The sequence below is a fragment of the Microcebus murinus genome, chromosome 12 (assembly GCF_040939455.1).
Source record: "Microcebus murinus isolate Inina chromosome 12, M.murinus_Inina_mat1.0, whole genome shotgun sequence".
In the NCBI taxonomy this organism is placed as follows: Eukaryota; Metazoa; Chordata; class Mammalia; order Primates; family Cheirogaleidae; genus Microcebus; species Microcebus murinus.
In genome coordinates this window covers 33890518-33916062 of record NC_134115.1, presented here as the reverse complement: position 1 = coordinate 33916062, position 25545 = coordinate 33890518, and the positions used below count along the sequence as shown (strand labels likewise).

The window sequence follows — 25545 nt, the reverse complement described above, 5'->3', positions numbered from 1 at the left end:
CGCTTGACCATAAGTTACACAAGCAATGCTGCTCAAATTACAGAGGCTAGACTTAGAAACTCTCTGTTATCCACCACATTCACCAGACCTTGCACCAACTGACTGACTACCACGTCTTCCAGGTTTTGGACCACTTCTTGCAAGGAAAAATATTCAATTCTCAACAAGCTGTGGACAACACCTTTCGTAATTTCATTGCCACTCGCCCTCCAGTCTTCTTCACTGCTGGCATAAACAAGATGGCAAAACTGTGTTGATAGTTTAGGCACATACTTTGATTATGCTGCTCCTTGTTTGAGATATAATAAACTAAACTTTTGATTCAAAATTGGACATTTCATATTTAATGACCTTATATATATCACTAATCTGTATAAAATCTTTGTAAACATATTTTTTTTAAATTTACTTTTAAAGTTGGTATTACTCACGAAATTGGGCCATGACAATTGCTTTGTATATTTTCAAGCACTGTTGGAGGTGCTACTTCTTTACAGAGGTAATGATGTGCATCTGTAGTTAATCTATAATATCCATCGATTAATGACACAAAAGACAAAGCTTCTCTTAATGAGCTAAGTTCAATTTCCTAAGCAAAGAAAAAGAAACCGTAAGATTCTTTTAAAAATCAACTGCATGATAAATATTGAAAACACATTCTTAATTCCAAGTTATTAATCATCCTAAATCAATCTTTTCTTAAATTGCTCAAAAATCCTTTATGGCTCATGATTCCTCAATCTGAATTATAAATTCCTATGTCTGATATTTAAGATCCTACAAATACAGAGTTATCATACCTTCCTAGCTATAGTTCATTCTACATCCATAATTTTACTGTATTTTCCTATATTCCTATTAGACTAACATACCAGTTTTCTCAATTAGAAATCTATTTAATCTGACATAATAGTATTAATATAAAATCATGTGTATTTATTTTTACATACTAAAAATACATTGCTAAGGTGAAAGCACTCGTGCTATAAACTAAAATATTAGGACATGTAGCCATGCTATGATTGTATCATCATACATGCATATGTAAACATATAATCAGCCTAAAATGCAGCATTTTACTTAATGAAAAACATATATACATATATAAAAACACTTATATTTTCACATATAAAAACAGTCAATTAGATTATATAACAAAGAAAGAAAGACCCAGTTACAGCAACAAAAAAGATGCAATATCTAGGATTAAACTTTAAAAATGTGCAAAATCATTGTTAGAAAAACTTCAAAACTCTCTTGTAAGATGTAACTTTTTCTCTGAATATATAGAAGACTAACCATGTTCTTGAACAGGAAAATTCAACATCATAAAGATATAAAAATTTTCCATAATCTTCTAATCTGTCACAATTCCAATAAAAATACCAACAGGTATTAGAGGATGTAACCAGAAAAACAAGGCAAATATGGAATTTAGAAAGTTATGGATCCAATGTAGGAGAGATGAGAAGATAACTCCCAGAATAAGAAAGATATTATAAATAAGAAAATATTATAGGTATGCATAATAATAGCTATACCTGGAGAGTTTCCAGTCCAGATTAGACAGTAAGACCCAGTGATCAAGGAGTGACATCTCCAGGAAAGGAAGAGAAATGATACATTTGACAAGTTTGACCAATGTTATACTGAGAAGTGAGCTACTTTACAGAGTTCTTTTAGAGAATGAAAAGATAGCTATACATACGAAGGGAAAAAAATGAAGCCATAATTGCCTCCTAGAAAATGTCACAAAAGAATAAAAATGTTATAGCATACTTCTTGGTTTACCAATAACGACATTTACATAATTACAATAACACAGAACAGGGACTTATACCAAAAATTATAATATGGAGACAAGTGTGTAACATGTTTGAACTATAAAAGATAATTAGCTAAAACAATTAAGCCATAAAAATTGGTACTAAAAAAGATGTCATAAAACAAATACTAAACAGATAATAAAAACTTGGGAATTACACATCTGTACAACAAATGATTAATATCCTCCATATACTGGAAGAAACAAACCTATAAATCAATTAAAGATGAAAAGAAAACTAGTCAAAGGATAGGAAAAGGCAATCCACACAAGAAGAAATATAAAAACTAGCCTATAAACACATGAGAAATTCCTCAATCTCAGGTTCTAATTAAGGAAATCACAATGTAACAAAGGACAGCATGTTTTTTTGTTTTTTTGAGACAGAGTCTCACTTTGTTGCCCAGGCTAGAGTGAGTGCTGTGGCGTCAGCCTAGCTCACAGCAACCTCAATCTCCTAGGCTCAAGCAATCCTGCTGCCTCAGCCTCCCGAGTAGCTGGGACTACAGGCATGCGCCACCATGCCCGGCTAATTTTTTCTCTATATATTAGTTGGCCAATTAATTTGTTTCTATTTATAGTAGAGATGGGGTCTTGCTCTTGCTCAGGCTGGTTTTGAACTCCTGACCTTGAGCAATCTGCCCGCCTCGGCCTCCCAGAGTGCTAGGATTACAGGCGTGAGCCACCACGCACGGCCGAGGACAGCACGCTTTTGCCCATCAATTTGGTAAATGAACTACAAGATTGATAACATCCAATGTTGGCAAAGAATACAGGAAAACAAGTGTACACATACACTAGAAACACCTTTTGAGAGGCAATTTAACAGTCCCTATCAAAGTTCTAAATATTCGTACTCTCTGACCTAGCCATTTCACTTGTTAGTGTCTCTCCTATGGATACATAGGCATATCCTGTTTTATTGCATTTCCTTTTACTGTGCTTCACTGATACTACATTTGCTACAAACTAAAGGCTATGGCAATCTGATTTGAACAAGTCTATAGGCACCATTTTTCCAACAGCATGTGTTCACTTCCCATCTGTGTCACATTTTGGTAATTCTCGAAACAATTCAAACTTTTTCACTATTATTGTATCTGTTACAATGATGAGTAATTTTGTGATGAGTAATCTTTGGTATTACTATTGTACAGTCATTCCTCTGTATACGAGGGGAATTTGTTCCAGGACCCACCACATATACCTAAATCTTCTCATACTCAAGTCTCATAGACGGCCACGTAGAACCAGCATATGTAAAAAGTTGGCCCTCCTTATAAATGTGTTTTGCACTCCATGAAAACTGTATTTTCCATCTGCATTTAGTTGAAAAACTTCACATATAAGTGGATGGCTGAAGTTCAAATGGGTGTTGTTCAAGGGTCAACTGTAACTGCTTTGGGGTGCCACAAACTGTGCACATATAGAAGGGCAAATTTAAGCGATAAATGTCATGTGTGTTCTGATTGCTCCATCGATCAGCTGTTCCCTCATTTCTCTTCTTCTTCTCAGGCCTCCCTATTCCCTGAGAGACAACAATATTGAAATTACATTAATTAATAACCCCACAATGGCCCCAAACTGTTCAAGTGAAAGGAAGAGTTGTATATATCTCACTTTAAATAGAAAGCTAGAAATGATTAAGCTCAGAGAGGTGAGGAAGCTGCAGAAGAAAAGTCTGAAGCTAGCACAGGTTGGTTTATAAGGTTTAAAGTAAGAAGCCATCTCCAGAACATAAAAGTGCAAGATAAGGCCGGGCGCGGTGGCTCACGCCTGTAATCCTAGCTCTCTGGGAGGCCGAGGCGGGTGAATTGCTCAAGGTCAGGAGTTCAAAACCAGCCTGAGCAAGAGCAAGACCCCGTCTCTACTATAAATAGAAAGAAATTAATTGGCCAACTGATATATATATGTAAAAAATTAGCCGGGCATGGTGGCACATGCCTGTAGTCCCAGCTACTTGGGAGGCTGAGGCAGGAGGATCGCTTGAGCCCAGGAGTTTGAGGTTGCTGTGAGCTAGGCTGACGCCATGGCACTCACTCTAGCCTGGACAACAAAGTGAGACTCTGTCTCAAAAAAAAAAAAAAAAAAGTGCAAGATAAAGCAGCAAGTGCTAATACAGAAGTTGCAGCAAGTTATCCAGAAGATCCAGCTAAGATCATTGATGAAGGTGGCTACACTAAACGACAGATTTTCAATGTAGATAAACAGCCTTCTGCTGGAAGAAGATGCCATCTAGGCCTTCCATAGCTAGAGAGGAGAAGTCAGTGCCTGGCTTCAAAGCTTCAAAGGCCGACTATCTTGTTAGTGGCTGATGCAGCTGGTGACTTTGAGTTGAAGCCAATGCTCGCTTACCATTCTAAAAATCCTAGGGCCCTAAGAATTATGCTAAATCTACTCTACTTGTGCTCTATAAATGGAACAACAAAGCCTGGATGACAGAACATCTGTTTACTGCATGGTTTACTGAATATTTTAAGCCCCCTGTTGAGAGCTACTGCTCAGAAGAAAAGATTCCTTTCAAAATATTACTGCTCATTGAAAATGCACCTGGTCACCCAAGAGCTCTGATGGAGATGCACAAGGAGAGAATGCTGTTTTCATGTCTGCTAACACAGCATCCATTCTGCAGCCCATGGATCAAGGAATAATCTCGACTTTCAAGCCTTATTATTTAAGAAATACATTTGGTAATACTAGAGCACCCATTGATAGTGATTTCTCTGCTCGATCTGAGCAAAGTAATTGAAAACCTTCTGGAAAGGATTCACCATTCTAGATACCACTAAGAACACTGGCGATTCGTGACTCCTGTCAACATTAACAGGAGGTTAGAAGAAGTTGGCCCCAACCCGCACATGTGACTTTTAGAGGTTCAAGACTTTAGTGGAGGAAGACACTGCACATGTGATGGAAATAGCAAGAGAACTAGAATTAGAAAGGGCCTGAAGATGTGACCAAATTGCTACAATCTCATGACAGAATTTGAAGACATGAGGAGTTGCTTCTTAGGATGAGCGAAGAAAGTGTTTTTTTGAGATGGAATCTAGTCTTGGTGAAGATGCTGTGAACATTGTTGAAATGACAGCAAAGGACTTGAATATTACATAACTTAGTGGAGAAAGCGGTGACACGGCTTGAGAGGATTGACTCTCACTTTGAAATAAGTTCTACTGTGGGTAGTAAAATGCTATCAAAGAGCACTGCATGCTACAGAGAAATCTTTCATGAAAGGAAGAGTCCATTGGTGCAACGAACTTCATTGTTGTCTTATTTTAAGAAATTGCCACAACCAGCCCGGCCGTTGGCACCCACCACCCTGATCAGTCAGCAGCCATGCACACTGAAGCAAGATGCTCCACCAGCAAAAAGATTATGACTTGCTGAAGGCTTAGTAATTTTTAGCAATAAAGTATTTTAAATTAACATATGCCCATTTTTAGACATAATGTTATTGTGCACTTAATAGGTCACAGTATAATGTAAACATAACTTTTATATGCACTGGGAAACCAAAAAATTCATATGACTCTCTTATTGTGATACTTGCTTTATTTTGGTGGTCTAGAACCAAACCCACAATATCTCTGAGGTATGCCTGCATATATTTTACAAATATCTTACAACAGACCTGTATCCAGAATACATAAAGACTCTACAAATTGATATGAAAGAGCCAAACAATTCAATAAAAAACATGCAAAAGACGTTCACAGGTACTTCATAAGGAGGATATCTCAATGAACAATCAGTAAGTGAAAAAGTATTACTAATCAGGGCAGTAAGATAAAACCCACAGTCAGCTACCAGTACATATTCACCAGAATCACTAGGCCTTTTTATTCTCACAAAACTTAGAGTTGGTGAGGAATGGGTAATATAACCCTGAAATGGCTACACAGGTAAACCATACAGATACTTAAGATAAATAAGCAAACAACATTGACTAATAATGTTTAAACCAGTATGGATCAAGAAGCATCCAAGTTCAAAATTAAACAGAGCCAAGTAAATAAGAAATTTAAAAGCAGAGTATAAAAGAATTCATTTTTCCCCCTTCAATTAAAATAAATGAGCTTTCTGGAGCTATTTAAAGAAAGAGAAAGAGTTAATCTTTTAGAATTAAACTTCTTATAGCTTAGGTGGGGCTGACCTGGGACTGGTCTACATTTTATTATGTAAATTCCAGATAGTATTGTTCTAGTTTTCTCCTTTAATTAGGCAGTTAGGACTGGCATATACACATCCCTACTGATAAAATATTTTAGTCAGGAATGAACATTACAACAGGAAACTAGTACAATCTAGAGTGGAGAGGAGAAAGTAACTTTCTTAATTATAAAAAATGAGTGAAAAATATAGTAATGTACGAGAAACTCTGTGGGAAAATAGTTTTGATAGTAATACGAAAAGCTGGATGTGATCAAAAAGGTTATTGAAATGTTTATGCTTAGAGCTATACCTAAAACAATAATCAAAATTCCTACAAGAAAATTAATACTCTGAAATACTGATTTTTGACTACTATAAAATGTAATCATTATTTAATCATAAAGCAAGCTTACCAGATTTTTACCATCTTGCTTATGGATAGTTACAACTCTGCTTTCATTTGAGCCTTCTTGGTTTGCTTGCTTAATACTGACATCAATAATATTAGGAAAATCACAATATAACTGTAAGTCCTGTAATTAAGAGCATTTGAAATTAAAAACAAGTAGAATTTACAGATGCATATTAAAACACTACTTGAAACATTCACTCCAAATTTCTTAAAATAAAAAAAGTATTGATAATAAATAAACATTAGATCTCCTTTCCCCAAAATCTAACCCAAGACCATACTACATCTTGCTTTGACTCTGTAAAAATGAGAACATTAAATAATGTCAGGAATCTAAAATGTGCTCTTGCACTCTTCAGTCCAATTAACATTAGTAGGAAACATTGCCAGAAAAGTGGAAACTTAACTACCAAAGATAATAAAAATAAAATTGTCCTTCTAAATCTCTAATAGCAATCTAAGAACAACATACATATGAACAAATTTAAAACTTTCAATGTAACCTTAAAAAAACTAAATTAATTATTTAAAAGATATATCTTATCATAAAACCAATAAAATTAATCTTCTCCATTTAATTAGTTTTATTATTGTGCCTCCTATTATCAATAATAGTGAAAGCAAAAATGAAGGCAGAAGTATATTAAAATATCACTTTTAGAATTCAACCCCTTTCTGAAGTTCTAAGAAGGTCATTACTAATCAATCTGTCATAAAAATTAAATAAACCATTTAAGAACAATGAGACAAGAATTATATGACCTTGAAGGTTTCACACTATTACAAATTTCCACTTCTATCAAATGGGAAGTACATGTTTTAAATGACTAAAATTACTTTGTTTCTATTGCCATTCTACTTAAAATAACAAAGAATGAGAACATATCATTAAGGATTACCTGTTCTGTCAGTGTCTCACTTTCTTTATGTTTCCCTCTTGACCACTGAATTCCACCGTTTCCAGTTATTATAATGGTTGCAAAAATCTCCTCACCTGAAGGACCTCTTCCAGGTTCTTTTACTTCAAATTGCTCTGTGTAGAAGGCAGACTGAAGAGTCTCCAGATTTATAAGATACTTAAGTTTCAAGTTTCTGGCAGTGGCTTTGCATTGGCTGAATTGCTGAATAAATCTGCGAAATCTGTACCTTATTCGCTTCCTTGTCAAAATATGATAATCTTGGATCTTTGCTCGTATACATTTTGGTAAGAATGTCTTGTAGCTAGGGATAAACAGCATATACAGAAAAACAAAACAAAAATTGGAAAATAAATCTATAACAAAATTACAAGAGAATTTACCACCTTTTCCCATGATAAGTAGGTGCTACAACACAGTAGTCAAGGGGAATAAGTTGACATAACCACCACACAGTATAAAACTTTAAGGTTTCATTTGATATGAACACATTCCCACACCCTCCTGAATGATCATAAATGTTTAGAATAGATGATAATTTTCTCCCCTTGATGAAATGAATCCTCAGTCTAGTTAATAATGGAGTCTCTAAACATTCATTTTCTTTGATTATTTTATATGCCAGAGAAAATGGTTTATAAAATATTTATGACACCCTTGCACTATGCTGCAAATATTTTCTTTGCTGCTATACTCCAAAATTTGTCTGAATTCTATAAATTCATACATTTTGTTAGATGCTATTATGCAAAATGATGATGTTATGCAAACATACTTCTTTTGTATATATTGTTTTGTTAGGCCAGCTTCAACAACTTTTAATAATTCCTTTGTGGTCAAAACAATTCTATTTGGAAATGTTCTCATTCTTTTGTACATTCATCTCTATGTACAACATCCTAAAGAAGGTAGATAATTCCTTTGCTTCTAAAGAACATTTTATTTCTGAAGTACAGCTAAATAAATTTCCCATGCCTTAACATATGCTAATCTTTCTTCCTATCACCCATCTCCTGTCTAGTTAGCTCTTACTCATTATTATAAGGCTCAGCTCAAGTATCATCAAATCCAGAAAACCTTTCTGGACTCCACTGTATGACACGTTCGATGTTCCTCCCTTTGTTCTCATAGCAGTCTGTGCACCGCTCCCTTGTATCACTTATTCCACTATGCTGTACTTGTTTAGTTACTGCCAGTGGTATTCTGGAGCTGGCTTGGGTTGAGCGCCTATTATATTTTAAGGATTTTTTTTGAGCTGACTGCTAAACAGCCATCATTATAATTTACATTATACAAACTGATAATTAAATAAGTTATATTAAAAATATAGGTAATAAATACTCAAACTCACTTCCTAATTATTTTACAATTTTAATTTTGTTTTACATTGTACCTGTACCTTTGAGGTTATTCATATCTATTTTATGCAAGTGGTGAAATAGGTTAGCTGCTACATATCTCCTCCCAATTCTTCATCAGTGACTTCAGGCTGATACCCTGAAATTGGTCATGCAGTACTAATACTAGGGATATCAGTAAACATCACTTTTACAACATTTCTCTGATCAACTAATTTTCCCAGGTTACACAACTATTTCAAAACTTCAGTTTCCTCAAAATTCCTACCTTTTTCCTGCCTCAAATCTCAACTACATTCCTCCTCAATTAAAAAAAAATGTCTTCATCTCCTTCCTAGGGAGAAAAAAATAAAAAGCTCCTCTAATCAGTTGCCTCAATATCCTGCTAGCAAACCTATATACATCTGCACTCATTCTTTCCTCCTTCCCACCTATTACAATAAATGAGGTATAAACTTGCTTGCTAAAGCCATTTATTTAACATATATTTACCTTTACCCTCGCTCTCTTCCCCTAATACAGATATGCCCCCCCCCAGTACTTTTACTCTGTATGTATTTCTCTTCTATCCACGTTTCAAAAATATAATCATTTCTCAGTACCCATGGGGAATTGGTTCCAGGACCCCCAGAAAACACCAAAAATCCATGGATGCTCAAGTCCCTTATATACAATGCATGATATTTGTATATAACCTACACACAACCTTCTATATACTTTAAATCATCTCTAGATTACTTATAATATCTAACACAATGCTTATACATCACTTCATTTGTGTGGACACAACATATTATTCAGCACTAAGCAAATTCAAGCTTTGATTTTGGAACTTTGTGAAATTTTTTTTCCCTAATATTTTTTATCTATAGTTGGTTAAATCCAGAGATGCAGAATCCATGGACAGGAAGCACTAACTGTACTAATGTCCTTCCAATATGACATGTAAAATATTTTTATTCCATATTTCCCTCCAAACATAGCTATCTGGCCTCTTTTTGAAAGAGTTTATGCAGTTATTTCTATCTTTTTGCCTTCCGTTTATTCCTCAACTCATCCCAATGTGGCTTCTGTTCCACCACTCCAAGAGAAACTGCTCTTGCTAAAATCTAGGAAGACTTCCCTGTTGCTAAAACCACATTTTCACATAAGAAACAAAAGAAAAAACAGGCAAGTTAGACAACTTCAGAATTAAAATTTCTGTGCTGCAAATGATACCTTTAAGGAAGTAAAAAAAACAACTGTTCATACCAGTATTCACAATAGCCAAAAAGTGAAAACAACTCAAGTTTCCATCAAGTGATGAACAGGTAAGCAAAACATGGTATATCCGTGAAATGGAATAAGATTCAGCAATAAAAAGAAGTGAAGTACTGATATATGCTACAATATGGATGAACCTTGAAAACATTATGCTAAGTAAAAGAAGCCAGACAGAAAATGCTACCACATAATGTATGATTCCATTTATATGAAATTTCAAGAATAGGCAAATCCATAGAAACAAAAAAATTAGTGGTTTCCTGAGGCTAGGGCAAGGGAGAATGAAGATTGAATGCTAAGGAATATGGGATTTCTTTCAAGAACCATGAAAATGTTCTAAAATTAGATTGTGAATATCCTTTTTTTTCCTCTAGACAGAGTCTCACTCTGTTGCCCAGGCTAGAGTGCCGTGGCATCAGCCTAGCCCACAGCAACCTCAAACTCCTGGGCTCAAGCGATCCTTCTGCCTCAGCCTCCTGAGTAGCTGGGACTACAGGCATTCACCATCATGCCTGGCTAATTGTTTCTATATATTTTTAGTTGTCCAGCTAATTTCTTTCTATTTTTAGTAGAGATGGGGTCTCACTCTTGCTCAGGCTGGTCTGGAACTCCTGAGCTCAAATGATCCACCCACCTCGGCCTCCCAGAGTGCTAGGATTACAGGCATGAGCCACTACACCCGGCCTAGATTGTGAATATATTTATACAACCTTGTAAATATACTGAAACACATATTGCACACTTTAAATAGGTGAATTTTATGGTATGTGAATTGTAACTCAATAAAGCTGTTTTAAAATATCATAGAATCTTATAATGAATGTTTAATACCTACACAATTTTAAAAGTACAGCTAAAAGAAAGAATGATGTTTATATACTAGTTAAGGGTATAGGTTAAGAGAACCAGAGAAATACAATCACTAACCATTCAACAGAATAACTAACACTAGAGTAAGTAATGTAGGCAGAATAATAATAGATGACACTATTCCTGACCTCAAAGAAACCACAATCTACATAAGAAGATTGTTCCAGGACTTCGGACAACATCATAATCTCTAAAGCAGAAGTGTTGCATCATAGCACGAGTCTAGAAACAGCTTCATATGTATAACATTCATCTTCAGTGGCTTAAAGCTTCTGTTCTTTAACTGTGTTCCCTTCAATTCCTTTAGTTTCTATTAACAACATCTAAAATATTCTTCCTCCAATTCTGTTGTACTATGGCCTGGCATGCAGCAAGCATTCAATAACTAGCTGTTGAATGAATGAAAGAATGAATAAGCTAATATCTAAGAAGTATTTGTCTACATTTTAGTAAAAATCAAGGCTTTAGTGGAAAACAGAAATGTTTTTGTTTTTCCTTTAGACTTGGGAATCTTCTAGAGTCTTAAGTACATTCTTAAAATCATACCCTACAGCCTCTACCCTTGGGTTAAGGCCTAATAGACATCTGCAAACAAAACAAAAATATTTAAAACTAAAAAGAAAAATATACACATTGATACTCACAAATTAGGTATGGAACTGTTTTGAAGGCACTCAGGAAAGGAGTGACTAAAGCCAGGTATTGGGAGAACAATTTCAAAAAAGAAAGGGAGTTTTAATACATTCATGACATCCTGACACATTTAATTTAGTAAGTATGTAATATGTAAAATACATATTTAGCCTTCAAACTTAAAAAAGTAAAGCATTCTTATAGTTATATATGCCCTAAAAACAGTAGAAATTTTATAGCCATTAAAGCTGGAATGTAGGAGTAGTGTTTCAAAAAACTGTTTAGTCATGGTTGTCAAAATTCAATGTACAGAAGAGTAATTTGAAGAATGCAAAGATTGGATCACTTGTGTAAGAATCCCCTGGAGCACTTGCAAAAATTCATATTTGTGGGCTTGACCTCAAATTTACTGAATCCAAATCTCCTGGGTTAGGGCCCAGGAATCTCTGATTTTAATAGGCACCCCAGGTGATTCTAATGTGAGTAAAATGCAGACCACAGGCTCAGTGGCTCACGACAATAATCCTAGCACTATAGGAGGCTGAGGCGGGAGGATCACATGAGGTCAGGAGTTCAAGACCAGCCTAAGTAAAAGTGAGACCCTGTCTCTACTAAAAATAGAAAAAAATTAACTGGGCATGGTGGCATGTGCCTGTAGTCCCAGCTACTTAGGAGGCCGAGGCAGGAGGATTGCTTGAGCCTAGGAATTTAAGGTTGCTGTGAGGTAGGCTGATGCCACGGCACTTCAGCCTGAGCAACAGAGCGAGACTCTGTCTCAAATAAATAAATAAAATAAAATACAGACCCCCATTTGAGAAATACTGATACAGTTCATCCTATATGGCCAATTTGAAGATCTACTATCAAAAGTTGCCCCTCCAGGTATTCTTTCCATTCCTCTGAATTTACCTAGCCTTTTTAGAATAAATGAATCAAATAATACATAGATACCAAACACCTATGATATTTTCCATGGTACTACAACTCATTCAATAATTTCACCTTACAGTATATGTTATACACAGCAAAGAAAAGTTACTCAGATGATTTTTTATTACAGGTTGAGCATCCCTAATCAAAAAATCTAAAATCTGAAATGCTCCAAAATCTGAAACTTCTTGAGTGCTGACATGATGTTCAAAGGAAATGCTCACTGGAGCATTTAGGATTTTGGATTAGGGACACTCAACTGGTAAGTATAATGCAAATATTCCAAAATCTGAAAACATTTAAAATCCAAAATACTTCTGATCCCATTTCAGATAAAGGCAGGTGAAGGGTACTCAACCAATATTATAAAATCAAAAGGTGTGGGCAAACACAGAAAATACACATAAATTATATAAAATCTCTACCTATTCACACTTATGTGTATAGATCTACAAAAGGAAATTACCTGATAGAATTATAAATGGCCAGTGGAGTTTGATCCTTTTCTTTGGCTATTCTCATCATGTCCAATACCGCCATCCCAAGACATTCTTCCTGTGTTTCATGAGTCACAGGTACTTTTATCCAACCATGCACAAAATCGTGCCGCCACTAAAGGAAACAAAAATTTGGAAGGAAATATCTCATCATAAATTTCACTATAACATTTTATCTACTATTTTAACCTATAATATAATTTGCCCTTCTCCCCCCTCCCACCTGCTTGGTGTTTCCATTGAGTTTTACTACCATATGTGCAGTTGGGTGTTGATTGACTACTTCCAATTTAATAGTGAGTACATGTGGTGTCTATAAAAAAGTTTTTTCTTCATCTGAGTAACTAACAAAAATTTCTCTGAAATAAAAAATTTACATCGGTATTAGCCAGAAAAATAAGAAAACAATTACAGTCACAAAATCAGAAATGAACCAAACAACATGAAGTAAATATCCATTTTTTGTTGAACAGATATGAATTAATTAAAAGTTGTTCACATGTCATTTTTATTTGCTGAGTAGCCATATATGATAATATAAGGACAATTAATCCTTGGAAGAAACTGAATTTAAAAAGGGCATCCCACTTTCAGCTTTCATTTGTTTACCTTTTCCAAATATGTCTTTCTACAGGTACTATCTTACATACCAGAAAGACAGTTTAGCAACTTGTCCACTTTTTAATTACCTAAAGTTGTAAAAATATGCTTATATTCTGGTAATGCCACTGGTCAAATGTGTTATGTGCAGCCTATAACAAGCATATAGTATAAACTGATAACAGTATAACTTTAGAGTGAGGTAAACACTATCTTATTTTGGGGACACAGATTTAGAGAAATAAAAACATTAAGAAATAGAAAATTACATGTGGTACTATCTAAACACAACTTAGGATTCTATTGGGAAATTACTTTGCCATGCTAGATAAAACTATCTCTCCTAGGAGGACAAAATTGAATATTCTGAAATCATCCATAATTTTTCTAGATCAAAAGTATGAGGAATACTGAAGTATTAATATTAGGCTAAAGTAGCATTATAAATAGTTTAAGAAAACTTGCCTTATTAATGGGACTTGACTAGCATATCACCAAAATAAACCAGCTCTGCAGCGTAAGTAAAATAATGCACTCATAAAAGCAGCAGCAAGTCATAATTTCATAATAACCTATTCTCAGGCGACTATTCTCAGAAGTTTCTCTCTCTCTTTTTTTAATAACTATAGAGAAAAGGGCTGGTGATCAAATTATTTTCAACAAGTACCAGGACCATTCAATAGAAAAAAGAGTCAACAAAATAGTGTTAGGAAAACTGGATATTCATATGCGAAAGAATGAAGTTGGACCCTAACTTACACAATAGTCAAAAATTAACTCAAAAAAAAATGGATCAAAGAACTAAACGTAAGTCCTAAAACTATAAAACCATTAGAAGAAAACATAGAAAGTTTCATAACATTGGATTTAGCAATGATTTCTTGGATATGATACCAGAAGCAGAGGCAACAACAGCAGAAAATAGATAAATTGGAATATATCAAAATTTAAGGCCGGGCACGGTGGCTCACGCCTGTAATCCTAGCTCTCTGGGAGGCCAAGGCGGGCGGATTGCTCAAGGTCAGGAGTTCAAAACCAGCCTGAGCAAGAGCGAGACCCCGTCTCTACTATAAATATAAAGAAATTAATTGGCCAACTGATATGTATATAAAAAAATTAGCCGGGCATGGTGGCGCATGCCTGTAGTCCCAGCTACTCGGGAGGCTGAGGCAGAAGGATCTCTCGAGCCCAGGAGTTTGAGGTTGCTGTGAGCTAGGCTGACGCCACGGCACTCCCTCTAGCCTGGACAACAAAGCGAGACTCTGTCTCAAAAAAAAAAAAAAAAAAAAAAATTTAAAACTTTTGTCCATCAAAGGACATAAGAAACAGAGTGAAAAGGCAACCTATAGAATGGGAAAAATATGTACAAAGCATCAATCTTATGAGGAGTCAAAATCTAGAATATGTAAAGAACTCCTACAATGTAACAACAACAACAAAAAAAACCCAAACAACCTGATTGAAAAATAGACAAAGGACTAGACATTTCTCCAAAGAAGATACACAAATGGCAATACCCATATGAAAAGATGCTCATCACTAATCATTAGGGAAATGCAAATCAAATTTGAGATACAATGATATACCACTTCACACCCATCAGGATAGCTATTATCCAACAAAGCAAAATATTGTCGAGGATGTGGAGAAACTCGAATACTTGTGCACTGCTGGTAGGAATGAAAAAGAGTGTTGCCATTTCAGAAAACAGTATGGCAGTTCCTCAAAAAAAATTATAAACAGAATTACCATATGATCTAGCAATTCCATTTCTGGGTATATAGCCGAAGGAATTAAAAGCAGGGACTCAAGAAATATTTGTATACCCATGTTCATAGCAGCAGCAACCCAAGTGTCCATCAATGGATAAATGGATAAACAAAATGCAGTGTATACACATACAATATTGGAATATGATTTAGCCTTAAAAAGGAAGGAAATTCTGGCACATGCTACAACATGATGAACCATGAAGACATCATGTTAAGTGAAATAAGCCAGTCACAAAAGGACAAGTATTGTATCATTCCATTTGTATTGAGGTACCTAGAATAGGCAAATTTATAGAGACAAAAGTAGAATGGTGATTGCCAAGGGCCAGGAGGAGGGGGATATGAAGAATTATTGTTTAATGGGTATGATGCTTCAGTTTGGGAAGATGAAAAATGTTCTCAAGATGGATGGTGGTGACATGTGTACAACAGTGTGAATGCATTTAATTCAACTGAACTGTACACTTCAAATGGTTAACAATATAAAAAGTTGGTTTCATACACCAATAGAGAAATATTTTCCAATTTGTTGTTTATGAACTGAACTAGCCTTGGAAATGTGAACCACGAGGATTCTTTGGGGTTATTTCCTATAATATCAGCAAATCTGATTTAGAACTTCTTAACCTGATACTTTGGGGATACCAAGTGCGTATTTTCACCGAAGAGCACTAAAATTTTGTTTCCTTTCTTTTCTTTCTTTAGTTTCTATTCATACTAGCCCAGCAGCACATGAAAAAAAAGTTATTTAATGATAAAAAATTTCAATTACTGTTTAAATCAAGGTACTAGAGAAGAAAGCATTATGAAATGTTCACACTACAAAAATTTAACATAATCATATTAATGAACAAATAAATGGAACACAGCTCTCAGACTAAATATCAACATCTAGCCACCCTCCTATGATGAGCTACATAAACCTATCGTAGCTCATATTTTGTTACCTACTTTCTTTACATTTCATTGCCCATTATTTAAGTATGAAATAGTCTAGGAATTTTTAAAAATCTAAAGAAATTTTATTGTCTAATATTTCAGCCACTATGTCTACATGAATCATGTTGTAAAACTCAGTCAACACTTTGTGAAATCCTTAAAATAATCTAAAGCCCTCAAATAAAAAGAAAGAAAATTTAAAAGGTCAACTCAAGCAATCTTTATAAAATAGATTCTATTCCCATAAACCACACCATTAAAAATTAGTGATTAAAAAGATTCAATTTTGTTACTTCTCTGTACCTATTGTGCAAGACAGAACTGCAATTTTCCTATACATGAAGTTTTTCCTGATTGAGATATATTACACAGCAAGGTACTTATCATTTAACATATGTACAAATAATATAATCATACCTGAGCAAAAAGGTAAGACATGACGAAGTCATCAAGGAGAGGAGCTTCAGCACCTCGAGATATCCCATGCCGATAGGTTCTGTTGCTGCCGCTGCAGTACCAGTGAGGAAAGTAAAATCTACAAGACAATTGCATTTGATCAGCCTCCAAATAGTTTGAGTATAAACATACTGTGTATATGCAACTACCTCCAACATACTGAAAGGTATTATCTCATAATCAGAAAACACAGCTAGTAGTGTTACATACAAACTAGAGCGAGACAAAAGGATGTCTGGATAAGACCAGGATAATAGTATCAAGACACAAATAAGTGCAAAATCATAAATTGCCTCCTTCAGCACACAAAATGTAGAAGTAATTATAGAAAAGTAGAAGTATTAACAAAAAGTAAAAAAAAAAAAAAGTAATTCAGTAACATCAGTAGAGAATCTAAAAATGCTAATTTGGTGTGAAAACAAATAATTGCATCTTCTTTTAGAGAAACAGAAGTTAAAAACTAGTCCTTCAAAGAAACAAAATATTCCATATTTTTTAGTAACTTTGAGATTTAATTCACATACCATAAAGTCCATTCAAAGTATACAATTCAATGTTTTTTAGTTTATGAGTGTTGTACAAATATCACCACAATCTAATTTCAAACATTTTCATTCCCCCTAAAAGAAACTCGATACCCAAATCACTCCTATTTTCTCTCCAGGTATAAGCTATCATTAACGTTTGTCTCCATAAATTTGCCTATTCTGAACATTTTATAAATTAAGCCCACATGATATGTGGCCTGTCTACCTTCTTTCACTTAGCATACTGTTTTCAAGGTTCATCCATATTACAGCATGTATTATTACTTCATTCCTTTTTATTGCCAAATTAACATTTCATTGTACGGATTTATCACATTTTGCTTATCCATCATTTGATAGACATACGGGTTGTTTCTATTTTTTTGCTATTGTGAATAATGCTGCTATGAAGAGTCATGTACAAGTTTTTGTGGATATATGTTTTCATTTCTCTGCATATATACCTAGAAGTAAATTGCTGCATCAATAGTAACTCATTTTATTGCATAAAATATCAAATTTCCCAGGAAATCAGCAACAGTGTGAATGCATTTAATTCAACTGAACTGTACACTTCAAATGGTTAACAATATAAAAAGTTGGTTTCATACACCAATAGAGAAATATTTTCCAATTTGTTGTTTATGAACTGAACTAGCCCTATTAGGCTTCTTGGAAATGTGAAATATTTAGAATTCTAAATTCTAAATATTTAGAATTTTGTTAGTAAAGGCCACTCTCATCCTTTTTTAATTTAATTATAATCATCAGTAGTAAGTGGGATCCCATCAGAAGGGCTTTATTCTCAGAGAATTCTAATTAGACAATATGTATGAATAATTTCTCTAGTGGAGACACACAGTCTCAAAGACAATTAAGTGCTAAGTAATTGGTTTGGGTTTCTGGTATTAAGTACTTAGCAATTTAAAAATATTTGATAATTTCTCCCACTTTGCTCTACCATTAAGGAAGTTATTTTACTGGAGAAAGTACCTTATTCTGTAGAGTACATTATGCCTGGTTGACTCATCTATATGGAAGACATGGTTGGGTGGATACCAGATCCTTTCTGTTTCACACATTAAAGCGAACATATTATGATACACAGGTGTGATACCTAGAAAAGAAGCAGAGAAAGAAACGATTACAGATAGGTTAAAAAAAAAAACAAACAAAAAAACACACACACACACACAACATCCGTAATTCGTAATGGGTCTGAAGCAACAACTTTTAAAGTCAGCACAAAATGCAGTAGTATTTGAAATGTTTTGATATAATATCATTTGCAACTGAATTCTAAATCAAATATTTTTATATAGACATAACTCATTTTATTGCACTTTACTTTCTGTGTTTTGCAGAGACTGTGTTTTTTCCAAATTGAAGGTTTGTGGCAACACTGCATTGAGCAAATCTATTGGCACCATTTTTCCAATGGCATGTGCTTACTTCATGTCTCTGAGTCACATTTTAGTAATTCTCAAAATATTTCAAACTTATTCATTATTATTATATCTGTTATAGTGATCTGAGATCAGTGAACTTTGATGTTATTATTGCAGTTATTCACATGTGGGTGTGTGTTATAACTAATGAAACAGTTTATTTTAAAATGTCAAGTTTTACACTAATATTTTAATAACTAAAATATTAGTGTAAATATTAGTGTAATATTAGTGTATTTACACTAATATTTTAATAACTAAAATATCAGTGTAAATATTAGTGTAATATTAGTGTATTTACACTAATATTTTAATAACTAAAATTACATCCTATGCACTATTTAAATTTATAAAGCAAAATTTGAAATGTCAACAAAAATATGCAAGGGTATATGATTTTTAAAAGATGTTTTAGGAGGTATATTGAGAAAATGTTGAAGGCCACTGAACCAAAAAACCCATAGAACACCTAAGCCACACAATAATACATATCATTTTCAAGCACATATAGAACGTTCATATATATGAATACATGAACACACATATACACACACACACAAATATACACAACCATCATGTGAACTCAAAACAAGTCTCCGCAGAAATGCCAGAGAATAATTATATACCATGAACTCTAACCACACAACAATTAAATAAGAAATGAATATATAAAAAATTTTTTTAAATCTTATATATCTAAAAACATAAGTCTCACAAAAAAATAAAAGTATTTTCATTCTAGTGATATTTTCACTCTTCTCTACTATAGACAGAAATGATACAAACAGTACACTGACGATAAAGACTTGAATTTTGCATTTAAATTATTAACATGAATGTCTACTTATAGATGTGTAATAATTTCAGTAAATTACATATAAAAACATTATTCAGCAGCAACTTTTTTTTAATTTCAGCATATCATGGGGGTACAAATGTTTAGGTTAAACATATTGCCTTGTCCTGCCCAAGTCAGAGCTTGCCCATGTCCATACCCCAGATGGTGAGCACTGTACCCATCAGGTGTGAATACACTTACATTCATTCTTTTGTTTACAAATGCCTCCAGGTATTGCAGAGGTCAAACAAAATATTATAATGGAAATAAAAAGCATTTTTAATAAATGATTGTCAATATCATGTATTAAAAATTGTGGAATACAACTAAAATGAGACTCTAGAGGGAAAATTGTAGCTTTATCTGTTTATATTAGAAAATCACAGAGAATGATCTAAGTGTCTAACATAATACATTAGAAAACAACAGAATAATCCCAAAGAAAGTTGAAAAAAACGACATGATAAAGACTCACTAAAAGGAATTGACAAAATAAAAGATGATTTTTTGCAATGTCTATCATGCCTTTGTCAAGTCTGATAGAAAAAAAGAGGCATAAACACTAAAAACCTTTAAAAACCATAATGATAGGTTATGAAGACAAAAAGTGCCAGAACAATATTATGCCAATAAATTTGAAAATGGAGACGGATGGACCATTTTTTGAAAAATATAACTTTAAAAAGATTAAGAACAAAAACCTTCAATAAAACTGTAACCATTAAAGAAATAGACTCTGTCCACTTAAAAAAATGGAGAAGAGAGAAGAAATAAGAAAGAAGAAAAGAAAAACCACCATCAGGCCCAGATGACATTTATAGGTGAATTCAACCAAACATGAAAGACAATTCCATCCTAAGGATATTATTATAGAGTATAGGAAAAGAGGGAACAGAGAAATTGACATATTTTGTGAGTTTAGTTTGACCATGATACGAAAACCAAAGATATCATAAAAGCGTAATCTGGCTTACCAATATAAATAAAAAATCCTAAATACTAGCAAATTAAATCAAGCTATTTCTTTTAAAAAACTATAACAAAATTGATTTGTCTTAAAATTGCAGAGATGGCTACATTTGAAAAATCTATTAATGTAATTTACCACAATAATACATTAGAGAAGCATCTGAAGTAAAATGGCAAAAATATACATTTGAAAAGTTGAGTGATGAGTACACAGGTAAGTACTTTATTACTTTTTTAAAATTTCAGAATGTTACAGGGGTACAAACATTTAAGTTACATATATTGCCTTTGCACCACCTGAGTCAGAGCTACATGCGTGCTCATCCCCCAGACAGTATGCACCTCACTCATTAGGTGTGAAGACACCCATTTCCTTTCTCCCCCCTCTCACCTTCCCAACACCTGATGAATGTTACTACCTTATGTGCACATAAGTGTTGATCAATTAGTACCAATTTGATGGTGAATACAAGTAGTGCTTGTTTTTCCATTCTTGTGATACTTAGTAGAATGGGCTATAGCTCCATCCAGGATAATAAAAGAGGTGCTAATTAACCATTGTTTTTGTGGCTGAGTAGTACTCCATGGCATACATATACCACATTTTATTAATCCACTCATGTATTGACGGGCACTTAGGTTGCTTCCACATCTCTGCGATTGTGAACTGTGCTGCTATAAACATTCTAGTGCAGATGTCTTTTTTATAGAATGTCTTTTTTTCCTTTGGGTAGATGTTCAGTAATGGGATTGTTGGATCAAATGGCAGTTCTACTTTTATTCTCTGAGGTATCTCCACTACTTTCCACAGAGGTTGTACTAGTTTACAGTCCCACCAGCAACATATGAGTGTTCCTATGTCTCTGCATCCATACCAACATTTGCTGTTTGGGGACTTTTTTATAAAAGCTATTGTCACTGGAGTTAAACAATATCTCACTGTGGTTTTGATTTGCGTTTCCCTGATGATTAGAGATTTTGAACTTTTTTTTATATGTTTGTTGGCCATTAGTCTATCTTCTTTTGAAAAGCTGCTGTTCCTGTCCTTTGCTCACTTTTTAATGAGGTTGATTTTTTTCTTGCTAATCTTCCTGAATTCTATATAGATTCTAGTTAACAGCCTTTTATTGGATGTATAGCACTATGTAAATATTTTTCCCATTCTGTAGGTCTATTTGCTCCAATGACAGTTTCCTTGGGAGTGCAGAAGCTTTTTAATTTGATCAGGTCCCATTTATTAATTTTTGTTGATACGTGATTGCTTTTGGGGGCTTCTTCATAAATTCTTTCCCTATGCCAATGTCTACGTGAGTTTTTCCAACATTTTCCTCTAGAATTCTTATGGTTTCATGCCTTAGGTTTAAGTCTGTTATCCATCGTGAATTGATTTTTGTGAGTGGTGAAAGACGCAGATCCCATTTCAATCTTCTACATGTGGCTATCCAATTTTCCCAGCACCATTTATTGAATAGGGATTCTTTTACCCAGTGTATGTTTTTGTCTGCTTTGTCAAAGATCAGATGGCTATATGAGGATGGTTTTATATCTGGGTTCTCAGTCCTGCTCTATTGGTCTATGTCTCTGTCCTTGTGTCAATTATAAGCTATCTCAGTTACTATAGCCTTCCAATATAGCTTGAAGTCTGGTAAACTGATGCCTCTTCATCCAAATGAGGGCAGAAGAGAACAAATTATTTCTTTTTACTGATGATACAGCTTTATATCTAGAAAACACCAAAGATTCTGCCAAGAGACTATTAGAATTGATAAGTAAATTGAGCAAAGTCTCAGGTTAAAAAGTCAATGTACACAAAGTAGTAGCATTCATATATGCCAACAGTCAAACTGAGAACCAAATCCAAGACTCAATACCTTTCAGAATAGCAACAAAGACAATAAAATGCATAGGAATACATTTAACTAAGGAGGTAAAAGACCTTGTTAGTTATGAAACACTGAAGGAGGAAATAGCAGAGGACATAAACAGATGGAAAACCATACCATGTTCATGGATAAGCAGAATCAACATGGCTAAGAATGTCTATACTACCCAAAGTGATTTTACAGATTCAATGTAATCCCTATTAATAAAGCAACATTTTTCACAGATCTAGAAAAAATAATTCTATGCTTTGTATGGAACCAGAGAATACCCCATATAGACAAAGCAACTTCCTAATTTCAAAACTGCTACCAAGCTACAATTATACAGTGTGGTAATGGCATTAGGATTGCTAATATTTAGATGTACTACATTTCCTTCCAGTTTTTAAAACAAAACAAAGCAAAGCAGGAATTTGTTTGGTTTGATGCATTATTTCCATAGAGTACTTAAAATTTTTAAATTTTTAAAAATATAACATTAAAAGCATTTCTATTATTATGTAGTCTTCATATCCATGATTTTTAACAGCTGTATCATCAGTAGCTCTTGGTAGCTGGAGGGGTCTCAAACATGAAAAAGAGAAGCAACTTGCTCTTCCTAAAACAAACTATAAGAGAAGTACAGAGCAGCCTACTGAACTTACCCTTACCTTTTTCAGATGAGAAAGAAAAAAGAAAGACTCAACAAAGATAAAAGGAGGCTTAATGCCTGAAGAAGTCTCTGTAAACTAGTTTTACACCTCCAATCATGCATTTCTTTTCTTTTCACATTGTTTCAACTTTTCCAGCCTCCCATTCACTATTTAATGGAACTACAACTCTAACATTATTGAAAAGAAAGAACAACTACAATGGCAAATTTTGCTCTACAGCTTATCTCTTTTCATTTGCCCTCTCAAATTAAAAATGCTACAAATAACATGTAAAATGATGATGGCTAAACTTCATGTGCTCTATGCCTTGTCGTTCACTTCTAGCATTTGTTATGTAACAAATTATCAAGCTACTGAACAGGCTAGTAAAGCATTCAATCAGGTCTTAATAAGGGCTGAGTTAAAAATTGACTGATGTCAATTTGATGACAAAAAGGAACTTCAAGAGATTTTCTTATTCAAGTTCAAAAGGTATCATAAAGCAGCGGAGACACTCGCAACATCAACAATGCATATGACCCAGGAACTGCTAATAAACGTACAGTGCAGTGCTGGTTCAAGAAGTTTTGCAAAGGAGACGAGAGCCCTGAAGATGAGGAGTGCAGTGGCCAGCATCGGACAATGACCAGCTGAGAATAATCATCAACAATCATCAAAGCTGATTCTTTTACAACTGCATGAGAAGTTGCCAAAGAACTCAATCTTGACCATTCTTTGGTCGCTGAGCATTTAAAGCAAATGGGAAGGTAAAAAATCTCCATAAGTGGGTGCCTCATGAGCTGATGAAAATCAACAGAAATCTTTGTTTTGAAGTGTTGTCTTCTCTTCTTGTACATAAGAACAATGAACCATTTCTTGATCAGATTGACATGCAACAAAAAGTGGATTTTATACAGCCACCAGCTCAGTGGTTGGACCAAGAAGGAGCTCCAAAACATTTCCCAAAACTAAAATTGCACCAAAAAAAGGTCATGGTCACTGTTTGGTGGTCTGCTGCCAGTCTGACCCACTACAGCTTTCTGAATCCTAGCAAAACCATTATAGCTGAGAAGTATGCTCAGCAATAGATGAGACACACCAAAAACTCAATGCCTGCAGCCGGCATTGGTCACCAGAAAGGGCCCAATTCTGCGTGGCATCACCTGACCATGTGTCGCACAACCAACGCTTCAAGAGTTGAACAAATTGGGCTATGAAGTTTTGCCTCATCCGTCATATTCACGCCAACCCATCTCTTGCCAACTGATTACCACTTCTTTAAGCACCTTGACAACTTTTTACAGGGAAAACGCTTCCACAACCAGCAGGATGCAGGAAAATGCTTTCCAAGAGTTCACTGAATCCCAAAGCATAGATTTTTACACTACAGGAATAAACAAACTTATTTCTTGGTGGCAAAAATGTGTTGACTGTAATGATTTCCATTTTGATTAACAAATATGTGTTTGAGCCTAGTTTAATGATTTAAAATTCACGGTCCAAAATTGTAATTACTTTTGCACCAACCTAAATAGAACCAATTCCCCACAGATACAGAGGTATGATTGTAGTTTCAGTCAGAAATATAGTTACTTTGAAATTCGAATCATAATAGTTTTAGAGATGTCTTTTAGCATTTGTAGCTTCTTGAAAACTATATTCTACTAGGGCGTTTTCAAATGCAATTTAACTTTGTTTACAATAAAAAGAAATTATGGGTGTGTGCAGTACTTTTTTATACAGGCAGAATTTCTATAGGGACTCTGAAAAAAAAACAAATCTAAGATAGTCAACAGTATTGCAGATATTCTAAGAAACCTGTACCTGGGTTCACTGAACTAAAAATTACTTTTAAGAAACAAAATATACATTTCATAAGAATCTACAAGAGATACCTATAGAGAATATATAATGATTTAGAGATATAAACTTAATAAAAATAAACTAAAACTTGTAAAAGAATTTAACCTAAATTATTTATCAACTAATCTTAAGAAAATTGCTCTTATAGGTTTGCTACTTACAAATTAGTCATTTCAATTTAGTATAAAACTCACTCATGGGAACCATTTGCTATTAATTTAAGAAGTATTCTTAAAATAATAGAAGCATATTTATTTAAATAAATGCTTACTAATTTAAATACTGCTTACTAATTTAAACTGGTCATCTTCCTATTAGTATTAATGAGCTTTACCATATTTTCACACCCAACTCAACACTGGATTTATGAAAATCATCTCCAACTTACAGTTAATCGCTATTCTGACCTATACTAATCAGCTAACCTCATCTACAATGTTCAGTAACACAGGATAAATTGATGACATAACACACTCTTATCAATACTATGATAAACATTTGAATTACTGCTACAAATTAAATCATACTACTATTCTTCAAAACGAAACAAAAATTAATCTACTAAAAGAACATTTAAAAATTAGATATTATCATGATAATAGGTCCTATAGTAACCTCGTGGTTCCAGTAAAATGCATCAGCTCCTCAGAAAGAGTTCTACGGCCCATAATTTTGAATAGGCTACAGAGAGATAATATAATCTGGTCTCAAAAATAAAAATGATTTCAAGATACACTGACCAAACAAGAAAAATGTATACA

General features: G+C 34.1%; 1 protein-coding gene across 5 annotated transcripts in view; it reads right to left on the bottom strand.

Annotated features, from left to right (window-relative positions):
- Positions 1–25545, bottom strand: part of JAK2 (Janus kinase 2) — a 91726-nt gene that overhangs the window by 39034 nt on the left and 27147 nt on the right. For all 5 annotated transcript variants that reach the window (XM_012737842.3, XM_012737828.3, XM_012737833.3 and 2 more), the window contains 6 exons: positions 18145–18268; positions 16586–16703; positions 12827–12972; positions 7289–7610; positions 6391–6510; positions 432–589 (listed from right to left, as the gene is read on the bottom strand). In XM_012737842.3, the coding sequence (XP_012593296.1) occupies positions 432–589; positions 6391–6510; positions 7289–7610; positions 12827–12972; positions 16586–16703; positions 18145–18268 (988 nt within the window). The remainder of the gene's footprint in view (positions 1–431; positions 590–6390; positions 6511–7288; positions 7611–12826; positions 12973–16585; positions 16704–18144; positions 18269–25545) is intronic.